At 47.6% G+C, this 24,072-nt stretch overlaps 2 protein-coding genes across 32 annotated transcripts; one reads left to right on the forward strand and one right to left on the reverse strand.

Moving 5' to 3' along the window:
• The first annotated feature begins 206 nt into the window (after window positions 1-206).
• Window positions 207-13,138, forward strand: MTIF3 (mitochondrial translational initiation factor 3). 31 transcript variants are annotated; one of them, XM_086329647.1, is made up of 8 exons: window positions 207-705; window positions 3,134-3,298; window positions 4,257-4,408; window positions 5,112-5,185; window positions 6,090-6,241; window positions 9,487-9,932; window positions 11,104-11,261; window positions 12,195-13,138. In XM_086329647.1, exons 6-8 carry the CDS (start codon window positions 9,488-9,490, stop codon window positions 12,411-12,413), a joined length of 822 nt encoding a protein of 273 aa, XP_086185773.1. In that variant the 5' UTR covers window positions 207-705; window positions 3,134-3,298; window positions 4,257-4,408; window positions 5,112-5,185; window positions 6,090-6,241; window position 9,487; the 3' UTR covers window positions 12,414-13,138. The 31 variants fall into 31 exon arrangements, with proteins under 31 accessions (XP_086185773.1, XP_086185741.1, XP_086185753.1 ...); XM_086329615.1 differs by lacking the exon at window positions 6,090-6,241 and adding an exon at window positions 6,874-6,947; XM_086329627.1 differs by lacking the exon at window positions 4,257-4,408 and adding an exon at window positions 6,874-6,947 and having other exon boundaries at window positions 6,087-6,241.
• On the reverse strand, window positions 10,768-23,616 carry GTF3A (general transcription factor IIIA). The gene is made up of 10 exons (XM_086328409.1): window positions 23,588-23,616; window positions 22,067-22,577; window positions 20,080-20,180; window positions 18,446-18,542; window positions 17,532-17,620; window positions 15,336-15,409; window positions 15,090-15,170; window positions 14,250-14,479; window positions 13,284-13,337; window positions 10,768-12,653 (listed from the first exon to the last, which is right to left on the reverse strand). Exons 1-10 carry the CDS (start codon window positions 23,614-23,616, stop codon window positions 12,501-12,503), a joined length of 1,419 nt encoding a protein of 472 aa, XP_086184535.1. The 3' UTR covers window positions 10,768-12,500.
• Window positions 23,617-24,072: the final 456 nt, after the last annotated feature.

Below are 24,072 nucleotides of genomic sequence, written 5' to 3' on the forward strand. Positions count from 1 at the left end.
CCCACTGGGCACGCAGCTACACTGAGGTCGGCGCCAACGTAAGGGATCGAGGGGAAGCGGGCCTCCGATCGCCGCACCACCTGCGGCGGCTGGAGCAAGGGGAGCGGCCAATGCGCGCCCTTTTCTGTCGGAGAACTTGAAGCCGCCAGCCGGAAACGCTCTCCTCCTAACGTCGCCTTCCTTTTAAAGCCGGCGAGGCCCCGCCCACTACGGAAGGCGAACAGGGTCTCACCGGGGAGCCCGCTTGCGGGCTGCTGCCGCCAAACCTCATCAATCGGCGGCTCGGCACAGGTAAACCCAAAGGCCAGGGGCGCTGCGCGAGTGAGGGAACCTGCGGCGGGAACACGGGGTCATAGGGGCGGGCCTGCGGCCTAGCGCTCGGCCGTGTCGTCGTCCTTTTGAAAGGCCAATGCCGCCCACCTCCCGGCGGACTGCAGACGCTGCCGTGCGGCCGCAGTGCGGCCGGGGTGTAAAGTTGACTTAGAGCCCTGGATAGGCCGGGCGCCCGTCCTTCCGGCCCCTACGTCTTCCGTCCGGCCATCATGGCGCACGTACGGGGACACACGCACGCCGGACGTTGCTACGCCCGGCTCTTACTCGGGCGCGCCGCGGCGCGTGGATGGGCGTGGCCATCGCAAGCGCACCTGATTGGTCCGTTCGGCGCGCGTAGCCCCGCCCCTCGGCCCCTGGCTCCGCGCCTGGAAGGTGAGACAGCGCAGACACCTGCATACCCTTGCTCTCCGAGGCCGCCCAAGGAGGAATGCTGGAGGAAAGTCGCCGAACCATCTGGGATTTCTTTTTCTTTTTTTACTCCCTTTTATCATTTACTGGGCTCCCCGGCATAGGGCTCCTTGAAAAAAGTAAAAACATGTTCTTTCTGAATAGCCGCAGTTCCGAGGGCAAGCTGTGAGGTTTTACTGTGCCAGGCGCGGTTCCGGGAAGGGTATGCCACGTGTGTTCCTTGCTTCACAGAACTCACCGTCTAGTGAAGGAATCAGTAATAATCACAAAATTATAATCTTGGAAAGAGAGGTTATACTGTGGGGATACTTGACCGTTGACCTCGAAAAACAAATGCGGGGGGCGGGGCGGGGGCGCTTTCAGGGAAGATCTGGCTTAGGCTTGGAGGTGATCGGAGGAATTCCCTGAGAAAGGCAGCGCTCGGCAGGAAGGGAGTTCCCTAAACAAAGGGGGAAGAGCATTCAAGATAGCAAGGCCAGTGTGGTTTAGGCATAAAGGAAGTTTGGTGTGGAATGAGGCGGGAAGGGCCTTTTGGCCTCCTGAAAGCTGTAGGTCTTTAGTCTGCAGGCAATTTTAAGGTGGGCGGGCACTGCGTGTGGAGCCAGCACGAGCAGTGCAGAGGGGAGGAGTTCAAGGTGCAAGAGCCTAGTTAGGAGACTGATGGTGGGAGGTGTCCTCAGGAGGGTGGTGGCGATGGACATGGAGAGAAGTAGGTGGATTTGATTAGTGTTTGGAAGTAACATTGAGAAGCCTTGGTGTTGGATTAGCTGTGGGAGTGCTGGAGAGCAGACCTGGAAAAGATGCTGGTCTCTGAGATGGGGGTTCTGGAAGGTGAGATGACAGATTAGAAGAATTATATACAGGATTAAGTACATATTTTAGTATTGAGTCTTGAACTCAGGATTTAAAAGCTTTTTTTTTAATGTTTTCTGGATGCTTATTTCAATAAAATAACTAAAAAATAAATTTAAAATTTTATGGCTAAAGAAATGTGGTTAAATAATTAGCCAAGATATTATGTTGGCTTTTTCCAGTGTTTTTAGTCACTATTCTAGCTCTTAAACAGCCCATCTCGGTATGGAGAATACTTTGTGCAAAACCAGAGCCAGCAGACAGCAACCTGCAGGCCTGGGGTCTGCAATGCTCAGCCCCTACCAGAGCGGGCACATGGGGAAGGGAGCAGGCTGCAGGCAGAAGGACTTAGTGAAACTCCTTTGGAAGGCGTGACAGAGGCTTCTTAAAAGTCATCAGAATTGGAAAAATTAATTTCATAAATATTTTAGTCCACTAGAATCCATGTAACTTTTGTTCCAATCTCCTAGGAAATAATAGATATCAATATACAATATCAGCTATGTAGGAAAGAAAAGCAGTGAGTGAACAAGTAAATAGAAGTTATCTTCATCTCGTCAGTTGATAGGAGTTTGGTTACAGAGGTGTTGTCAAATTATATGCTTAAGACTTGTACATGTCATTGTTTGTAAATTTTGTCTCAAAATGATGAGTTGTAAACAAATACTGAACTCTAGGTAATGATATGCATGCTGAAGTATTTGAGGGTGAAGTGTAGCAGTGTCTGCAGCTTACTTTGAAATGTATCAAAACATAATAAAATGGATGGAAAAAGGAGTAAATATACATATACCAAGGAGAGCAATAGTGGAATCTAGGTGAATGAGTATTGGGGTGTTGACTATATAATATTTTAACTTTTCTGAATATTTAAGCATTTTCTTAATGAAAGTTGGGGAAAGTTGCCTTATAATAGGGAAGCGCCACTGTATTCCAGTTAATCATTAAAGAGATGTTGCCTGCAAGCTTAAATTACACAGTGGTCCATCTTTAGAAACCCTGCCTCCCAGGTGAAGCTCAAATACCTTTGTTTAGGTCGCAGAAAACACCTTGTCCAGTCCCACCTCTGAATGGCTGCAAGGAGGAAGAAATTAACATATCCCCTCTGGAGTCTGGCTGGAACCTGACTTTACCCCTTTCCCTTTTCATGTAAAAGAAGTCAGAATTCTAACTCAGGGAAGTAGGTTCTTTGGGACACAAGTCCATCATCTTCTCAGTCTGCTGGCTTTCAGTCACCATTCCTCATCCCAACAACTCGTCTGTCGATTTGTTGGTCTGTCGTGTGGTGAGCAGTACAAGCTTAAACTTGGTAATAGTCCTCAAAGAATGTGATTCCTTTGAGACAACTGAAGACTGGTGTGACAGTGTGAAGGACGCAGCCCTACAGGCAGCACAAGGAAGTGCCACACATTTCAGGACTGCCCACTTTATGGCTAAATGTTTACATTCCAGTTCTTATGGAATATATGTATCAAACACAATTCCCCTGTTGTGTACATCTGGAATAATGTAACTTGACATTTTTTCTTATATCATCTAGGACAGTCAGGGATGATGCAGAAGAATCCCAGGAAGTGGAGTGAGGACAGAAAGTAGCAGGAGCTGCAGAAGAGGAGCCACGACCAGAGGAGATGGGCTCTGGGGATACCTGTCAGTCTGTTCCAGTGCTCAGAGGATGTGGAGTTTTTCAGTGATCCCGTCTCAAGTAAGTAAAGAACAACAGCGAAAAGCCCTCTGTTTCTCTCTAGAATGTGGAGTTAGGTACTCAATTAAAACTACCAGTAGATGCAGCTGATACAGCACAGCATGGTTTCAGTAAGGTCTGAATAAATACAAAATCAGAAATGGATATCTCATACTATCAAATTGTGCATTTTAAGTAACTGGCTTTAAGGTAACTGGCTCTTAAAATATTTTTGGATGTCTCAGAAACGATAGTTGTGGGAGTGACCAAGTGTACCAGTATTGTCATAAGAACATAAGCATTTTCATTTTGATAGATCTGATTCATTCAGGCTGTTATATGTTTGACAAAGACATCTCATCAGAGAAACGGGCTTCCTATTTTGCATCAGTCTTGAAAGGTTAAGGGTAGCCCAAGACATCTCAGCGTAAGTTACTTGAATCCACCTACACTGTAATGCTTTATTACTCACTTTCTTATGCCATCTTTTTCTGGGGGTCCTAACCCTGGAGCTATTAACTAGGAGAGGGGTGAGGACACATCGTGTGTTCTGAAAAAGCATCCCCAGATGATGCAGGTGGGCCCCCAGCTTCTGAGAGCCCTTCTCCAAAATACTAGCTTTTAGCTACTTCTTACATTAGCTTTTAGCTACTTCGGTTAGCAGAAAATTGTACACATTCTACTTTAAACTGAAATCATCACCATTTACCAGGTAAGGCACTTTTGGACTTGATCTGATGAAAACCAGATGGAGAAAGAAAGGCAATTTGCAATTAAAAAAAAAAAAGTCAGACCATTAAGTTTGTAAAGTTCCTTAGACATAGGCTCTGCTTAAACATAGACTTACAGCTAATGAAAGAAATATTTGTTAAGGATACATAAAGTCAGAGTGCCAGTTTATTAAATTACAGTAAATATACAATTACACAGACTGGAATAGTCATATTGGCATGACTAGTGAATTTTTTCCTCCCTGTAGGTTGTTGATTCTTTCTAAAATGAACTTTTTAATTATGAAAAAAAATTTTAAACATAGAAAAGTTGAAAGACTAACAACTAAGCACTCATACAAGCATAATCGAGCTTCTGCAGATGTTGTCATAATCACATTTGCTGCTGAACCATTTCAGAGTAAGTAAGCAGATGTCATGACTAACTCCCTAAGATTTCCTAAGAATGCCATTTTCATGGCTGAGAAAATAGTACTTTTCTGATAGAGTCTAATCCATCATGAATCTAGGCCATATGTAGTTCTTCCTCCCTTATCCCCATGTGTCTTTTTAATTGCTTCTTTTTCAGTCATTGAATTTTATGATTATGTCTCCTTAGTCTTTTAATTCAAGTTTCCAGTGACACTGATTTTTTTGTAAGGCTTGAAGCCAGAAGTCTTGTCTCATAGTCTGGATTTGTCAGTGGTTTCCTTGTTGTGTCATCTGATTTGTTCCTCTCAGAGTCTGGCCCTTACATCCTTGAAAACCAGGAGGCTTGATGCTGTTCCGGTTCAGCCTTTTTGGGCAGGCCTGTTTCACAGAAGGATCACCCATCCCACGAAAAGACAAGTGTTAGGGTGTCAGAGTGCTGAGTCTGACCCGTTATGGGGTGACAGCTGGAGCATGTGTTTCCTGCTTCCATTTGGAAGTGTACCTTGGGTCACCCTTTGGCACCCCATGAACTCCTTATTTCCTTATCAGCCTTTTACCTAATGATGTTTGCAACCATCTAGGCCTGAACAAAGAGTCAGACATGACTTAGAAACTGAACAAGCCTGAATCAGTGGTCTGCTTGGAGTTGGGAAAATGGTGGTTTTCAATTAACTTTTACTTTTCTTCTCCAGATATTAGCTGGCATTCTCCTCTAAAGAACACTTTTCTTCATCAACTGGGGATGATTATAGTTCTTCCTAAAAAGGTAGGATAAATACTTAGTTCTTTTTCTTTAATGACCAATTTCCAAAGTAAGGAGTCAGGGTATTAGTCACGTAGAGTTGTGGCAAACTGTCTTTCTTTTTCATGGATTTTTGCATGGTTGGTATGTTGAAATTAATTTCAGTCACTGATGTGTAAATGATCACACATTTGGCCAGTGAGAGTCTCTTCATGCAATCAAGTTGTAAATGAAACATAAACAGAATGATAACCACCAGGGACATCTGAAGCCTGGATATTTGATGATGTAGAGGAATGATTATTAGTTGGGATGTGTACTGTTGTTATTCAGAAGATAAGCAAGTCCTCAGCTCTTAGAGGTGATGTACTCAATTGGCTATTGATGAGACGGGATTTACTGTGAAGTCGTTACTGGATGTTGGGGTCCAGGGAGCAGTTGTTGGTGGAGAGGAAGCACGTTGGCTGGCGTGCTGAGAGTCAGGGAGCTGAGCGATGGATGCTTCGGCCTTCCTTTTGCTCTTTCTTCTGTACGTGTTTGAGAATTTTCCTGATTAAAAGTTTCTTAATGACTTGAATTTGTTATTTGTCTCTCACATTTAATATCACAGGTTTTTCCCCCCCTAACTGTATTTATATGTTTATCTATGTAAAGTTTATTTGGAAGAAATTTGTATATCTTCAACTTTGCTGATCTAAAGTCAAAATTTAGCTAGTATTGAAGCATAACTGCTGTGTAAGTCAGGAAGGTTTAAACCCTTTAAAAATTTGAATAATGGTAAAGACGCTTTCGGAGAAGGCAGTGGCACCCCACTCCAGTACTCTTGCCTGGAAAATCCCATGGACGGAGGAGCCTGGTAGGCTGCAGTCCATGGGGTCCCTAAGAGTCGGACATGACTGACCAACTTCACTTTCCTGCATTGGAGAAGGAAATGGCAACCCACTCCAGTGTTCTTGCCTGGAGAATCCCAGGGACAGCGGAGCCTGGTGGGCTGCCATCTATGGGGTCGCACAGAGTCGGACACAACTGAAGCGACTTAGCGGCGGCAGCAGCAGCAAAGATGCTTTAAAAAAAATAAAGGTAAATATTCTATTTACCTTTTCCTCTTTTGGGAAAGTCTTTTTAAAGCTTTTTAAAAAAACTATGTTTCAGAAACAGTTTTTATTTTGTAAATACATAGAATTTATTAGTATAAAAAATACTTCCTCCTTATAAAAATTAGAGAATGATAATTAGGAAGAATAGGGAAGAGAAAACCACTGTCTTCAGTCTTAGGAAAACTCCAGGTTCTGGAATCCATCTTTTTCCTGTGCCTAGTTTATTTGCTCCCTTGTTCTGTGTAATGGATTGCTGACTGATCACACACGGCATGTGTGCTTTTTCATGATAAATAGAAGTTTTCTCCAGCGTCTTCAGACTTTCCTGCTTTTTTTGCTTTGGGGGCTTCCTCCATGAATAAGTGTCTGATTGTTTGCTGTTGAGCAGTAAGTAGCTCAGCTATTTATTTATTTAATTTTTCATAGTGGTATATATTTAATGGTGTTTTATGATTAGTTATTATAATTTTAAAAAATTTATTTTAATTGGAGGCTAATTACTTTACAATATTGTAGTGGTTTTTGCCATACATCAACACGAATCAGCCATGGGTGTACATGTGCCCCCATCCTGAAGCCCCACCCCCTCACCTCATTCCCCATCCCATCCCTCAGGGTTGTCCCAGTGCACCGGCTTTGAGTGGCTGCTTCATGCATCGAACTTGGACTGGTGATCTAGTTCACATACGGTAATATGTTTCAACACTATTGTCTCAAATCATCTCACCCTTGCCTTCTCCCACAGAGTCCAAAAGTCTGTTCTTTATATCTGTGTTTCTTTTGCTCGCATATAGGGTCATCGTTACCATCTTTCTAAATTCCATATATATGCATTAATACATACTATTGGTGTTTTTCTTTCTGACTTACTTCACTCTGTATAATAGGCTCATTTCATCCACCTCATTAGAACTGATTCAAATGCATTGTTTTTAATGGCTGAGTAATACTCCATTGTGTATATGTACCACAGCTTTCTTATCCATTCATCTGCTGATGAACATCTAGGTTGCTTCCATGTCCTAGCTATTGTAAACATGAGCATTGGGGTACACATGTCTCTTTCAATTCTGGTTTCCTTGGTGTATATGCCCAGTGATGGGATTGCTGGGTCATATGGCAGTTCTATTTCCGGTTTTTTAAAGAATCTCCACACTGTTCTCCATAGTGACTATACCCGTTTGCATTCCCACCAACAGTGTAAGAGGGTTCTTTTCTCCACTCCCTCTCCAGCATTTATTGTTTGTAGACTTTTTGATGTGGCTCAGCTATTTAAACCCAGTTTCAGTCCAATCCTGGGGCCTCTGCAGCATCTGCAGGTGGGGTCCTTCTGCATGACTCCAGGCGCCTCATTCACCGTGGATGAAACATCACAGGTCTCATGGAGGGTGGTGGACATTTGAAATGCCAGCTAGGAACTGTTTCCTTCTTTGGTAAAGCATGGGTCATTTTATTCAAGGTTTACTCATAAGTCTGACTATTTTCTGATGGTACTATAGAAGATCGTCAGAAGAAGCTGATGCAGTGATATGATCGAATACTCCTGGGAAAAAAGACCCTAGGTTTTGAATAAAGGAAGAAGATATAAGGAGGAAAGTTGAGCATTTCTAGAATAGACAGATACCACACTTAGCAGCCTTCTGTGTGGCGGGTGGGGTGATGCACCTGAAGACCCGGGATAATGCCTGCGGATACTGCCTCCCTCCTGACCGTCTCCTTTGACTCACACATTCATTCAGCACGTATGGCCAGTCCTCCGTGTCCACCAGTTCTGCATCCATGGATGCAACCAACCATGACTGAAAATACTCAGGGAAAAAAAACTCTGGAAAGTTCCAAAAAGCAAGACTGATTTGCTATGCCAGGCAGCTATTGACATATCATTTCCCCTGTTAGGTTTTGTAAGTAACCTAGAGACGATGTGGTATGTGGAAGGATGTACACAGGTTACATGCAAACACACAGCGTTTTACATGCAGGACTCGAGTGTCCGTGGATTTGGGTGTCTCCGGGGGCCCTGGAATCGGCCCCATGAGGATACTGAGGATGCTGCATGTTCTGGGACAGACTCTAGGCGCTGGGTTAGAACCAGTGGGTCCCTTGCCGTGCTCCTAACCCAGTGGACAGACATGTTTTCTCATGAAGCTTACATTCTACTGAGGGAAGGTCACGAACGTTGTGTGGAGATAAATGTCAGCAGTGGATGCTTTTAAAGGGCAAAGTGATGGGTTTGCAAGGATGGGGTGTGTCATTTACAGAGTGGACGAGAACTGAACGAAGCTGCATTATCTGAGGGAAAGGATCACATAGGGGTGGGGGTGTGTGTGTACGGTGTTTACAAGAACAGCAAGGAGCTGCAAGCTTGGAAGAGTGAGTGGAGGAGGTGGGCTGGGTGCTGTGGCGGAGTGGGGTGGGGTGAGGGAGGGCTCTGGGGTGAGGCGGGGGCCCTGGAGGGCTGTGAGCACAGTGGGGCCGTTGTCTGACGTCCATGCTTTAAGCATGGGTGATGGTCATCAGGGCCAAGGGCAGCTGCAGGAGGCGGTCAGGAGGCTGGGACCTGACCCAGGTGAGAGGTGATCACTGCACTCAGGGGTGGGTGACGGCAAGGGAGGGGGTGGGGAGTGGTTGGGTCCTGGTGGCTTTTAGAGGTGGAACAATGGGATCTGCTGATGAACGCCTAAGAGAAAAAGAAGGGCCAAGGATCACTTAGCTGTCTGGGGATCGCTTAGCTCTGTATCACACATGAAGTGCGTGTGTGATATAGAAACAGGAGGCCTGAGCTGGGGCGGGAGGGCAGGTGGAACTCGGTCCTGCACGTGCTGACCCGAGGGTGCTGCCTGGGTGGAGGGCTTGGGCTTGGGCGGGCAGTTACCTCTGCAGGGATGGCGTTGCAGGGATCGACCTGGGTACCTGAGGGGCAGGGCAGTCAGAGTGCGCACCTCCCGTCACTTCCTGTGCTATTTACTGGTCAACAGTGGGTGTGTGTGGTGGTGACGGCAAGAGGGCTGGGATACACAGCCCAGGAGGATCAAAGTCGGACCAGAGGGAGTCCCAGCCTTACACACCCCGGCAATGCTCGAGCAGGAGACCCGGGAGCGTCCCCAAGAAGCGCTGTCTGAGGCACCGCGTCCTCTCCCTCACCTCTGACCAGCCGCCTCCGTGCGCCACAGCACCAACCCGAAGGAATGAACGGCTGGGTTTTAATGATCTTTTCTCCCTGCTTTATAGGATGGCTGCTCTTTTCCTCAAGAAGTTAACATTACAAACGGTAAAGACTGAGAATTACTGCATTAGAAGATGTTTGGGCAAATACATCTTACAGGGGCCAGCGCCCACACAGCAGCCCCCAAGACCGTCCTGCCTCATTCACGCGAAAGCTTTTAGCACTGAAGACACCCAGGACGAGATGACAAAGAAAAAAAAGAACGAGACGGCTTTCAGTAGCGTTGGGAGAAAAATCAACGAGCGCATCATTCACGTGCTGGATGAGCAGGGCAACGACCTGGGCCACATGCACCGGGCAAACGTGATCAGGCTCATGGCTGAGCGGGACCTGCGGCTGGTGAAGAGGGACGCCAGCGCCGAGCCCCCGCAGTACCAGCTCCTGACGGGCGCACAGATCCACCAGGAGCGGCTGCGGCTCAGAGAGGCAGAGAGGGCCGCACCCAAGCCGGGTAGGTACCCTGCTCTCTGCTCTCATGTCCCTCGGGCTGGCAGATCTGCAGTTTAAATCGGGCATCTGCCAAGTGCCTGTAAACACAGGCGGTGAGTAACGGGAATCCGGTTTTACTGCTGTGTCCAGTGTGTTTTCCATCCACTTACTTCTTTTCCTTTTCTCCTTGCTACTCTGTATCCGTCATCTCTTCCTTTACCCCTGTGCAAAATGAGAGACAGACAAGGCGACCACCGCCAAAACGATGGGCGCTCTTTTCCCCTCTTTTCCCGGTGGCGGGGCCTCCCAGGGCCGGGACCGCAGAGCGCCGCATGGGGTGAGGTGTGGGAGAGGTGGGGACGAGTTCCCAGTCCTGTCCTGGCCTCTCGCCTGCCCTGGGTCCCCTCCTCCTTCTCTCCTCTCATCTCTGAGGGGAGGCAGGCAGTTGATTACAGAGAAGCTCTTCCTAACTCTGAAGTCATCCCCAGAGCATCCCCCATGCCCACTGTGATAGTCAGGGTAGGAACACTCAACGTGTTTTACCATCTTGTCACTTAAACCTTACAGAAGCCGTGAGCTGAATCAAGTGAAGAGGTTTGTTTTTCATGATGGCTAGTAACTGCTGATCACTAGAGGTCAGAATGTGTCGATTCTCTGGACAACACATCTAGCAACAGGGATATTGACTAGAAAACAAAAAATATCCAGAAGAGGCCCGCTGCAGTGCTAAGGGCATCAAACTGCGTCACATTTAAAAAAAGGTGAACAGCCTGAGAAGCTTGGTTCAGAGGTGGCGGAAGGGCTAACAGAGGACTCTAACCAGCCGGTAGGAGCTCTGAGAAGCAAGGAGGTGTATCTTTTTAGAAAAATTATTTTTATTTAAGTTAAAAAAGGATGAAGAAAAAGTACAGTGAACACCACCCAAAATGAAAAAAAAAAAAGTACCTGGTTCTCTTTAAAGGACCATTCCTTTGTTCTTTCATCAAACAATGGTAATGATAAACAGAAGCATTCCCTGTTTAGGTACTCTTACTTGGCAAAAGTGGTATTTCACCTTGTGTCTGTCTCCTCTATTTAACTGGAGGGTGAAACTGTTAAAACCAGGAGGGCCTGTAGCAGCGTAGACCTTAGGACACGCGTGCGATAAACACAGGCCTCACACACTAGCCCCAGATCTCGCTCTTTCAACCTAGGACCCACCCTGACCAAGGAGCTGACTTTTTCTTCAAATATTGGACAACATGATCTGGACACAAAGAGTAAACAGATTCAGCAGTGGATCGAAAAAAAGTACAAAGTCCAGATTACAGTAAAGAAAGGGAGGAGTGCAGACGAGCCCGAGGACAAAATGGTAAGTGAAGACGGGCCTGAGCCACTGCTTGTTTTCTGAACTTACAAATACAGCTGTGGAAAACCTGGAAAACGTAAAGGCAGAGAAAAGTAATAATTCCGCCCAGTCTTGGTGGTAGCTTTCTAATTGGGTTTTCAAAATGCAAAATGTACACACTTTTTTCCCACTGTAGCGTTAAGTACTTCGCCATGTGAGAACACTACTTTCTCACTTAAGGGCTATATACTATTCTACTTCACAGATTGTAGAGGGTCTAACATTTAAATAAGAAAACTAGAGACTGTATGGGTTCATCTTTTTAAGTCCGATTCCTGTTTATAAATGCCTCTGAGAAGCATTCAAGTCAAACTCTTCTAGAACGTGTTAGTTTACAGTCCCAGGATAAGTCTGTGGAGGATCTGTGGATTTCGCTTTTGGAGTTACACAGCAGCAGATAAAGGCAGCATTTACTCCAGTGGTTTTCAGCCCTAGCTCCAGACTAGAATGACCCAGGCCCTGGGCCCAGTCCAGCCCACCCAGAATCTCTAGAACCATGTGTCTTTTTCTGACCACCTCAGTGACTCTGTGAAGGACAGCTGGGACCAGCACCGAGCTGACAACCTAGGGGGATAAGGGGGCCCTGCCAGTGCCCAAACCCACCGCTTTGCACTTTTTGTGAGAGGGTGGTTTGGGTCAAACAGCCTCTCAAGTGTCATGACGGGGGATTCAAAGCTATCAAACCTTTAGTGCGTTGGACTAGTTACATGGAGTTTGTATAACCACCTGGTTATTGTACAGTTTTCAATCAGCTTAACCAGGTCTATACGATTTGACTTAGCAGATCCCTTATATAGCAATTCAAGAATGTTGGCTTTTATGGGTATCAGATAAGCATGAACACTGGAAAGAATCAGAGGTGCTGGTTTTATACTAGCCTTTTGTTTCCTCTTCTAGGAGGAGATGTGTAATCGAATCGTCCAGACCATGTCTGGAATTGCAACCTTCTCATCCCGGCCACAGCCCATCAGAGGAGGCAAGGCTGTGATGTGTGTTCTTCGTCCCTTGAGCAAAAAGGAGGAGGCTGCGTGGAGAGCAGCTCCGGACACCCCAAGAAGAGACGCTCTGAATGGGGGAGACGGGAAGGACGGAGCATCTGGTGTCCTGCCCCAGTGACTTTAATAGACACATGCTTCCAGGGGAGAGAGCTGCACTGGCTGGTCTGTGGTCCTCCACACAGCGCAGGCGGGTGTGCAGCTGCGGTCAGCATGGCGACGTGGAGAGTACGTGGCCTTCCATGCAGCTCAGCGGCTCCCCATTCCTGGGCAAAGGCACAGCCTGGCCCTGTGTCCTCTTAGGAGGGACGTACCCACTGAGCCGGGAGGCCAGGCTCCGCTTCCCACGAGACGGCCTCACCTTAGGGAATAAGGAAGACAGAGCCAGTCAGGCCTCATGTCTACAGGTTCTGCAGCTGGGTCAACCAACAGCCCATCCAAAGTGTTTTTAAAAAAGGAAAAATTCAGAAAGTTCCAAAAGGCACAAAGTTTGAATTTGCCGTGTGCTGACAACAATTTACACAGCATTTCCATTGTATTAGGTATCATAAGTAACGTAGAGATAATTCATGGTACACAGGAGGATGTGCGGAGGTTACATGCAAATACAGATGGCCCTGGAACTCAGGGGTAGGAGGGGAGGGGGTTAGGCACATGGACACGAGCACAGTAGGAAATCTACATATACTCAAGCACCTGCGGACTCTGGTATCCTGGGGGGTCCCAGAGCCAACTCCCCATGGATACCAAGGGATGACTAACTTTAATTCCAAATCAAAACTATCAGAATCGTATGTCTGTCGGGTATGCAACTGCTGCAGCATACAATAAAACTGTCGTAAATAAGGACGTGAACTCCACGTAATTGCCTTCGATAGGCGTACAGACTCACAAACTAATAAGTAGTTGAAAATATGCCAAATAGCATATTTAGCATCTGGTTTAAGCAATTAATGTTTTAAAATTAACAGCATACTAAGTCTCAACTTACTTTGGTTTTCTTCATGTTGGGGTCATGCACAACGGCATGCCTGCTGAGGCTCTGCTGCAGTGAAGGAGAGAGAGACAGTGAGTATATTCGTGAGACATCCCTGGAGTCTGTTAAAGTCCCATGAGTTACTCAGATAAACCAACATCATTCTTTCTGTTTTGTTCTGTGGAGGGACCTGACCTCTAGCACTGGAGCACACTGCTCCCTCCTCCACTGAAATCCCTGCCTTCCCGCAGGACCCAGGTTAGGAGTGTGTGTGGTCCCCGCCTGCAGAGGGGGCAGGGGTGGAAGGGGGCCAGGTCTGAATGGACTCTTCTGAGCTGAAGGAGGGAGACTCTTCTAACTGCCCCGGTGTCTATAGCACCCGCAACACCCCTGGAAAATTTGGCCCAGGTCTGGTCTCCGCCCTGTCGCTGACCACGACCCTCACCCTCCACTGTCTACTGTAGTTCAGTCACTGCCTGTGACAGCACCAACTGGGCACAGGGTCGGGGTCCTGCTCTCAAAATCTGGACTAACATCCCGAAGCTCTCAGACCCCACCCAGTTCCCAATCCCCAGACCATTCCAGTTCAAAAGGACACCCAGGACATCAGGAGACTCTTTAACAGTATGCATATGGTGCCACCGGCCACTGGGTCTCAAATTTAGTCACCTAAGAATCACCTGGGAAGTTGGTTAAAAAACAAATGAGTGGACCCATCCCCCAGACTTCTGAGTCAGTGGGTCTGCAGCGGGGCCTGGACGTGCATTTCCGGCAGGTTCCAGCCATGCTGAGGGCTGGACTTCAAGGGGCAGGGGCCCATCTGGTGTTTGCTTAGCTTGGTGGAGAACCACTCCCGCTGGAGCCAGAATGATGGGCCAGACCCCTGCCCTCTGGCCCCTGCATCTCCCAGGAGCCTGGCAGAAAAGATGCAGACCCAAGGGCGGTCCCCGTCCCCGAAGCGGGCAGTTGGGCGGGGCTCACCTTCATGGCAAAGGTCTTGCCGCAGCCGGCATGCTCGCACACGAAGGGGCGCTGCTGCTCGTGGAAGGAGAGGATGTGGCTCTGGAGGTTGAACGCGGTGGTGTAGGTGCGGCCGCAGCCTGCCCGTGGACACCGACACACGTCCCGCTCGGGGGCGTGCATCCTCATGTGCTGCCGCAGGAAGTCCTTGCGCTTAAACGTTTTCTGGCACACGCCACACCTTATGTCCTCTGGGGGAGCAGAAGCAAGGGGAGCCCGCGTCCCCAGCGTTACCCATAGAGAAAAAGCAAACACTGAATATATCAAGTAATGGGTTTGACGCCAGAAGCCTGATGACAACACACCCATCGGAATGTCGGGTGGAGGAAGCGAACTCCAGTGCTTGCTTCTTGAAGGTCTGCCTTAGCTCTCCTACATTCCTATGTGATACACGGTTCCCCAGCCCTGTTAAACACAGGGCTTCTCTGCATGGGGCTGCGGGCAGGGGAGCAAGTTACACAGACCCGTCTGCTCCCTTGTCCTCAGGCACAGAGGGCACGCTTCCCCAGCTGCCCCCACAGACTCCAGCCCAGGGCCTCCCCACGTGCCTCCCCCGCTGGAGCCTTAAGATGCCAGGTGAGCACAGGCCTGGAGACCCGGCCCAGCTCCTCCTGAACCTGCAGCTACGGGTCTCTCTGATCATGTGTCCAACACCCGAGGGACCCAGCGCTTAACAAGACATACTACAGAGACATACTACAGAGAGTAATAGATGATAATCTATTACTTTCCCGAGCATGTGTAATAGTTCTACAGGGGCAGATATTACATTTCTATCATGTCCCCCCATCCTGGCCTTACCTTTATGGGTTTCTCTCATGTGTTTTAGAAGCTCTGTCCATGTTTTTGCCACAAAAGAACATTGTTTTTGACATATATAGCCTATTAAAAAACAAACAGATTGGTATGTTGTCTTTTGTGAATATTCAGTATAAACAACAATCAAATTAGACTTAAAGGAAAATTATTATTATCAAAAACAAGCTAGATCAGAGTATTACACACACTACAGCTGTTGTGCCTGTCAGGGTGGGCACGGGGACCTACCCTCATGGACCTTCCCATGCCGCTTCAGACTGCTGGGGGAGGCAAAGTGTTTTCCACATCCCTCGTGGGCACACCTGGGTTAACAACACATGAGTGTCAGCCGATCGACCCACTCGCAGAGAGAGCTAACTACTAAAATAAACAGTATGCTGTCCCACCCTGCCAGTCTCCTCTTCCCAAAACTAAAGTAAAAGTGTTGGTCACTCAGTTGTGTTTGCCTCTTTGTGACCCCAGGGACTGTAGCCCACCAGGCTCCTTTGTCCATGGGATTCTCCAGGCAAGAATACTGGAGTGGATCACCACTGCTTTCTCCAGGTGGATCTTTCCGACCCAGGGATGGAACCCTGGTCTCCTGCACTGCAGGCAGATTCTTTGCTGTCTGAGCCCCTCTCAGGAAAGCCCCTCTCCTACAACCAGAGCAGTCACAAAATTGGGACTTCAAATTCAGACTTAGTTGCAGTAGTTGCAGATGAGATGCAAGTCACTCGACCAGCCTTGGGCAGAGTAAACCCAGAAAAAAAAGTTTGTTTTTGTTATTAATGCTTATGTGATCAAATTAAACACTGTTTCCATCTTTGTACTTTGGACAATACACCTCATCTCCATGGCCAGAGAAAGATGGCTGGGGTAAATACCCAAGCCATCCTGAATCGTTTGTGTCTGGTTTCCTTAATGCTGCTGCCAGGGGATGGTGTGAAAACAGGGCTGTAGATGCGTTGGCTCTGGGGAGCCAGAACAAGCGCACCGCTTCTGCACTCCGGCCACCAGCAGCACGAGAAGAGGCAGCAGGGCTGCGAGCGGGGACCGGCACTGCTGCTGGTGCAAGTCCCAGGCCCAGGGCCTGTGAGAGGAGAACATAGGCAAAACACTCTCCGACATACATCACAGCAGGATCCTCTATGACCCACCTCCCAGAATACCGGAAATAAAAGCAAAAATAAACAAATGGGACCTAATTAAACTTAAAAGCTTCTGCACAACAAAGGAAACTATTAGCAAGGTGAAAAGGCAGCCTTCAGAATGGGAGAAAATAATAGCAAATGAAGCAGCTGACAAACAACTAATCTCAAAAATATACAAGCAACTCCTACAGCTCAATTCTAGAAAAATAAATGACCCAATCAAAAAATGGGCCAAAGAACTAAATAGACATTTCTCCAAAGAAGACATACAGATGGCTAACAAACACATGAAAAGATGCTCAACATCACTCATTATCAGAGAAATGCAAATCAAAACCACTATGAGGTACCATTTCACGCCAGTCAGAATGGCTGCGATACAAAAGTCTACAAGCAATAAATGCTGGAGAGGGTGTGGAGAAAAGGGAACTCTCTTACACTGTTGGTGGGAATGCAAACTAGTACAGCCACTATGGAGAACAGTGTGGAGATTCCTTAAAAAACTGGAAATAGAACTGCCTTATGATCCAGCAATCCCACTGCTTGGCATACACACTGAGGAAACCAAAAGGGAAAGAGACACGTGTACCCCAATGTTCATCGCAGCACTGTTTATAATAGCCAGGACATGGAAGCAACCTAGATGCCCATCAGCAGATGAATGGATAAGAAAGCTGTGGTACATATACACAATGGAGTATTACTCAGCCATTAAAAAGAATACATTTGAATCAGTTCTAATGAGATGGATAAAACTGGAACCTATTATACAGAGTGAAGTAAGCCAGAAAGAAAAACACCAATACAATATACTAACACATATATATGGAATTTAGAAAGATGGTAACAATAACCCTTTGTACGAGATAGCAAAAGAGACACTGATGTATAGATCAGTCTTATGGACTCTGTGGGAGAGGGAGAGGGTGGGGAGATTTGGGAGAATGGCATTGAAACATGTAAAATATCATGTATGAAACGAGTCGCCAGTCCAGGTTCAATGCACGATACTGGATGCTTGGGGCTGGTGCACTGGGACGACCCAGAGGGAGGGTATGGGGAGGGAGGAGGGAGGAGGGTTCAGGATGGGGAACACAGGTATACCTGTGGCGGATTCATTTCAATATTTGGCAAAACTAATACAATACTGTAAAGTTTAAAAATAAAATAAAATTTAAAAAATAAAAAAAAAAGAAAGAAAGAAACTGTTTCTGAGCATGTGCACGCCACCTGTGCATTTTAATCTTATCTCTGCCTGAGCTTGAAGAGGTTTTCACCCATGCGAAGTACCTACTTGAACAGTGGCTCGTTGGTGTGCTGGCACTGGTGGGTTTTCAGCTGCTGATGTTTCTTAAAGGTCTTCTCACAACCTTCAAAACTGCACTGTTTAGTAAAGGTTTGTTAGTCTTGGAAAAAAAGAACAGTTCATAACAGAATCCTTTCAAGATAAAAATACTGCAGAGGTTATTTTCTTCCTTCTTTCACCCATTTACTATAAAATTCAAGAAGCTTCAAAAAGTAGCATGTTTGAAACAGCAAAAAATGTTTCATTTGGTAAAGGTCCATCTAGTCAAGGCTATGGTTTTTCCAGTGGTCATGTATGGATGTGAGAGTTGGACTGTGAAGAAAGCTGAGTGCTGAAGAATTGATGCTTTTGAACTGTGGTGTTGGGGAAGACTCTTGAGAGTCCCTTGGACTGCAAGGAGGTCCAACCAGTCTATTCTGAAGGAGATCAGTCCTGGGTATTCATTGGAAGGACCGACACTGAAGCTGAAACTCCAATACTGTGACCACCTCATGTGAAGATTTGACTCACTGGAAAAGATCCTGATGCTGGGAGGGATTGGGGGCAGGAAGAGAAGGGGATGACAGAGGATGAGATGGCTGGATGGCATCACCAACTGGATGGACATGAGTTTGAGTGAATTCTGGGAGTTGGTGATGGACAGTGAGGCCTGGTGTGCTGCGATTCATGGGGTCGCAAAGAGTCGGACATGACTGAGCGACTGAACTGAACCAACAATACAATTAGCAAAAAATGTCTGCTTTCAAAACAATACCAATACCAATATTATGATATTATTATAGCTAGTGTCAAACTAAATTCAGATATTTGACAGACAAAATTTAGCTCATGAACATTCTAGATACACAGGCAGTAAACATAAAATTTAGGGAATTTGAGCATATAAAATCATTCATACTTACTGTATATTGTTTTTGCTGGTTTTCATGTTTGCGTTCAAAATGTTTCTTCAAGTTTGATTTTGTGTTGAATTTCTGTTCACAGCCACTAGCTGTACAACTGTTATGAAATTGTATAAACCAAAATATTAACAAACCGAGGGAAGAGAAATTTTAAGATGTTTACCTCCTCCCACTTTATAAAAGCTATCTACTCTGAAATATAGTATAAAATATTCTTTAACAAATTTTGAAGTGTTAAGCCATACCATGGAGGCATCTCAGTTTGATTTCATGTAATGAAATGCATTTTCAGGTAAGGCTTCTGAAATTAAGCACAGTGCAGCAGACGTACAGTGGGCCGAGGAGAGGTGGAAACACTAGTTCCGAAAGCCCACACCCTGCTTAGACTTAAATCACATTGAAGCTGTTCTCAATTTAGAATTTTATCACTTTAATTTTGCTTGAAATGTCTCTACAAACTGCACTTCCAAAAAGACCTCAAAAACAACTGGTTTCAGCTTATAATTAGAGGCAAAAAGCAGACAGAGCGGAACCATAACTGCTGTGGCCTCTAGCATCTCACCAAGCTGGGACAGGTTCCCTTAACAAGTGTTTCTATATCTTGACCCTGAATTATCTAAATTCTCTGTGAACTTTTTAAAAAATATGTACTCTTATTGTGATGACTTTTCATAAATCTGATGGGTGAAGCACGGCTTCCTTTACAAGCCCTAATCTTAGCCATCATTTCACTAATAAGTAAAAACCAAAAAGCATGAAAAGGGACACAAATGCACGAATCCTTTCACCCCTGCCTCCTACCCACCCAGGCCTCCCACTGCTCCCAAAACAGGCAAGAATACTTCAAGTTTTGTTCTATAACTTTTATGATTTCTTTATATAAACAGAAGCAAATACAAATAGAGGTCTTCCTGTTTACCCTCCGGGTTCTTTTTAACACACAAAAAGATAGCCTGATAAACACCCTCTTCTGAACCTTGGTTTTTCAATTAATGAGCCCTGGAGATTTTCTTACAAGTTTCACAGGGAATGCCTGCCTTCCTTTTTATAGCTGTATAGTATCCCACCATATAGATATACATATACTTTAACTGGTCCTTCCTGATGAGCAGGCAGGCTTCTTCTATCTTTTTAACAAGCCTTCCAGGTGATTCTGAGGCACCCCAAATTCTAGATCCACTGCTTTAAAGTAGTCGATTTAAAAGAAAAATAGTATATCCACCCTTTCAGAGATAAGGAGTAACTCTGAGTAGAATGAAATTAATACTGGCATGGCAAGGAGCAGGGGCTTCTTTGAAAGAAACAGAAGATAAACTGTTACAGTTCTACTTTCTCATGCTTATGTCTGTTATCCCAGCAGCTGATTGGTTCGTAAAGGCCCTGAGGATGCAGAGCCCTCAATCTGCCAGGGAAGCATTTGAGAGGATCAGATTCAAGAGACCTTCAGATGAACCCACCCCTGAAGTTGTCACACACGATGACACACAAAACCCCGACTCTCCTCCACATATTCCAAACCGAATCTCCTCTGAGGAGATGCAGAAGCCCCACGTTCTTGATCTCATGAGTCATCGATCAATTTTCTGTGCCAAATACAACCCACTTCAAAGGCCCAAAGACAGTTCCCCACTTACACAAAGGGCTTTTCTCCGGTGTGAATCAGGGCGTGGCGGCTGAGATGGTAGTCCCTGACGAAGGCCTTGCCACAGCCTTCATGGTCACAAACAAATGGTCTCTAGCAGGAAGGAAAGAAAAAGAATGTCAGTCCCGTCCCAGTCAGTAACACTGGTGTTATTTAAAGCCTTAATCTGTGTGATGGGCAAAGCCGTTGACTCTGTCTGCAGAGGTGGTTTCCACCCAGTAAGTGCTGAGCACCTGCCGCCTGGGGTTACATGACCAAACTGCCATGGCTGCTCACAAGGTTGCTGCAGCAGATTCTGACCTAGGAATAGCAACATATGAGAAAGGGGGGCAGCCTCCACAGTAACACTACAGCTTCGTGAAGCTGCTCCTGACCTACACTGAGCTTCGGCAGTGGCCCCCTCAAAGGTTTCCTGGCTGCTATCAGCACAGCCCATGTCCACAGGTCCTGCCTCCTCTCCCCAGCATCCTCTCGTCTGCTCAGAGTCCAGGGCAGGCTCTGTGTCATCTTGGACAAGCCCATCATCTGCTCAGGGAATGCCTGGCACAGCTACGGAGGACTGTGTCACACCCAGAAAAGCTCACGGCCCAGCGTGTAACCACCACTAGGGACCCAGGAGCTGGGAGGAAGGGTCCCCCACATCACCAGTTTTGTGTACTGAACTATAGAAAACGTGCCCCACGACCATGCAGGAAGGAGGCACCGAGGCCTCAGATGACAGTACTGGTGGCAAAGCAGGTGGACAGGAAGACAAGAACTGCGCTGCCAGGTACACAGGACTCTGCACAGCCTGGCATGGAGGAGGCTCGAAAAACGCTTGTCAAACTGACGTGTGGGATGTGGGATGACGTGGCTCCGAGTCTTCCAGCCGGCGTGAAGGAAGCTGGGAGTGCCAATATCCTAAACACAGTCCAGGAGTCTAAAAGGAAAGGTAAAAACCCAGGAAACCGGACTGATTCCTAGGCCTCCATGAGATGTCCTTTCCTCATCTGTGACCTCCCAAAGGCTTCCTACAGCCCTCAAAACAAAACCCAGGCTCTAAAGCCATCTGCACCCTGGTCTGCAAACGACCTTCCTGGCCTGCCCCTCAGGTTCCCCTTGGATGGTGCCCCCACGCAACCACATTGCCCGGAGTCTGCCCCCAGGACCACACACTCCTTTGGCAGTTCTGCCTGCCCTATTTTTCCCTCAAGTGTCTGCAGGGCGCAAACCTTTCCTTCTCACTCAGGTTAAGAGAGGGCTTTCCCCACCGCCCTCCAGAAGCCCTCTCTTCACTGTGCTGCATTCCTACTTATTCCTCGGTCTGTCCGGATTAAACCGTAAGGTCCGTGACACCAGAAGCCAGGCCTGTCGGGTCTGCAGCTCTCCGGGCTAGAATGGTGCAGAACTACGAATGAATGAACACAGGCTGCTTGCAGACCCTTAGGACTCTGAAGTTCTCCCGCCATTCCAGTCCCAGGAGGCGGGGCCTTTGAAGGCCAATTGGGGTGGAATTGGGGAGGTGAAAAGTGAAAAAAGTTAAGTGTCAGTCGACTCAGTCGTGACCTACTCTTTGCGACCCCATGGACTATAGCCCACCAAGACTCCTCTGTCCAAGGGATTCTCCAGGGAAGAAAACTGGAGTGGGTTGCCATGCCCTCCTTCAGGGGATCTTCCCGATCTAGGGATTGAACCCGGGTCTCCTGCATTGTAGGCGAATTCTTGATCATCTGAGCCACCAGAGGGGTGAGGGTGGGAGAGGGTATTCCAACCTTGCAAGTATTTTCAAGTTCTAGGGAGGCGGTGGCTGGCCATCACTCAAGATCAAAGATTAAAGCGTTGCTTAGTGAGCCCTGGACCCACGACAAGGGTATCTCTCGGTCCTATAACGACCTGTCTGCGTCCTCGATCCTCCCCTGACCTAAGGAGTGGGCGGCGGCCTTGGCTGCCCCAGGTCGGAGGCCTGCACGCCACGCCCCCGGCGGCCGCAGCCCGGTTACCTCCCCTGTGTGCCGGCAGAGGTGCGCGTCCAGCTTCCAGGCCTTGTTGTAAGCGGCGCTGCAGCTGGGGAAGGAACAGATGAAGCTCCGAGGGGGCGCCTGGGGCGGCGGGGCGGCGCCCTCGCCGGCTGCAACGAATGCATCGGCGATAGTCAGGGACGACACCGCCTCGGCCACCGAGGCCGGCGGCTCCAGGTTGCCCTGGGCCAAGCGCTCCGCCACGTGCCGACCCACGTGCCGCAGAACCGCTGACCACCTACCGCTCCCCCGGACCCAACGCGTGGGCCCACGGCACTTCCGGGAGCGTGACCCCGGAGGGGCGGGGTTGGAGCGCCGGCGTGGCGCTCGCGCATGCTCCGAGAGACCCCGCCCGCGCCCGCGTATGCGTTTGCTCCGGGGAGCCCTCTCGGCTGCTCGCGCCTCTACCTTTCCCGGGGAAGAGCGGAGGCGAGGAATGAAGGGCTCAGGGCTTCGTCCTACCCCAGCAAAAGGCGCCCGCGAGTCATGGGTCCTCCATGGACCCCTAAGCACTGCTTATATGTATTTAACATCTGCCACCACCCTTTGCAGAGTACTAACCTTGCATCATCCAAACTATCCAGTTCTTACTATTAAATTTTGGGTTTGCCTTCTTTATGGATTAATTTCCTGCAAGCTCTTACAACTTTCCTCCGCAATTTCCGGGATAGTGCCTCCTTCCTAAACTTGGTTAAAATCACGTGGAGATATTTTAAAACTCCTAGTCCAGCACATATCCCGGACCAATTAAATCACAGTTTTGGCAGTGGAAAACGAGAATCCACAGTCTGGAAATTCCCCAAGTGATTCCAACGTGCCGACAAATTTGGGACCACTGCTCTATGGCTTGGTCGCACAAGAGTGTGGTCTTTGGAGTAGCAGCATCATTAGAAATGGGAACCTTGGACCTTCTGGAATCCGAGAGATCTATGGGTGATTTGATACAAATTGGAATTTGAGCAGCTCTGTTCAGAGGCTTGAATGGTATGGGTATCTTGGTTCCTGGGGGACCACATATTTAAAGAACATCCTTGGAGGAGAATAACAATGACAGGATTGTGTGATGTTCTGCCAGGTGTGTATTTTTCACAAACTTCATCACTCTGAATCATTCAGCAAGCCTTGTCTGAAGGTGATGAACCCTGCAAAGAAGTGCAGTTTTGAAAGCCAGCCAGGGCTTCCATGAGGATAATAGCCTGTCTTGTCAGGTATCTGGAGGACTGGGAGAGGGTGTCTGGGACATGCGTTCACATGCTGCTTTTCTCTTTTGCTGACCCAGCCCCTCTCCAGGGACAAGTCCACACACATCCTTCCTATGACCGTGAACATCGTACATGGTATCCCCCGGTGGTGGTTCTGGCTGTCTCATCTATGTTCCACTGCGCCCTGGAAGTGGTGAGGTGTATGGTAAACCTCTTCCACATCCTCCCTCCTCTCGTTCTCCTGACACACGCCAAGTCCCACGCTCTGCTTCTGCCTTCCCGATGCCTCCCATCCCCTTACCTATCTGTTCTTCCGAGGTGCTTCTCCATACCCAAGTTTTCATGCTCAGTCCCCTGACGGGAGGTATAGTGAGAGAGCACTGGCTTTTCCCAGTTGGTTGTGATGCCACCAGAAAAGTGTCCAGGGATCGATCCTCCCCAGACTTCTCTAGACCTCAGTTCTCCCCATTATCCAGCATGCCTTATACCTTCTAACACTGGTACTGAAGGAAAAGAGTGTCTATAGTAGGATTAGATGAGAAAGTCCTGGAGTCAGGAAGACTGAGAGGCTACTGTTATCAGCAGAATAGGAGGTCCAGGCTCTAGGGGGTGACCACAGGACCATCAAGAAGGAGGCAGGTAGGAGACGTTCAAGTGCACAGGTAAAAAGGCAACTCAGTGAAGGTGGTGGTTAAAAGAATGGGCTTGGTAGTTTAGCAGACCTAACTCTGCTTGCTGTCTGTAGCATTTACTATTTGACCACACGATAGTTATTTAATTCCTCTG

Source organism: Bos grunniens, chromosome 12 (assembly GCF_055505025.1).
Source record: "Bos grunniens cultivar Pamir isolate PY7600 chromosome 12, Bosgru_T2T1.0, whole genome shotgun sequence".
Lineage (NCBI taxonomy): Eukaryota > Metazoa > Chordata > Mammalia > Artiodactyla > Bovidae > Bos > Bos grunniens.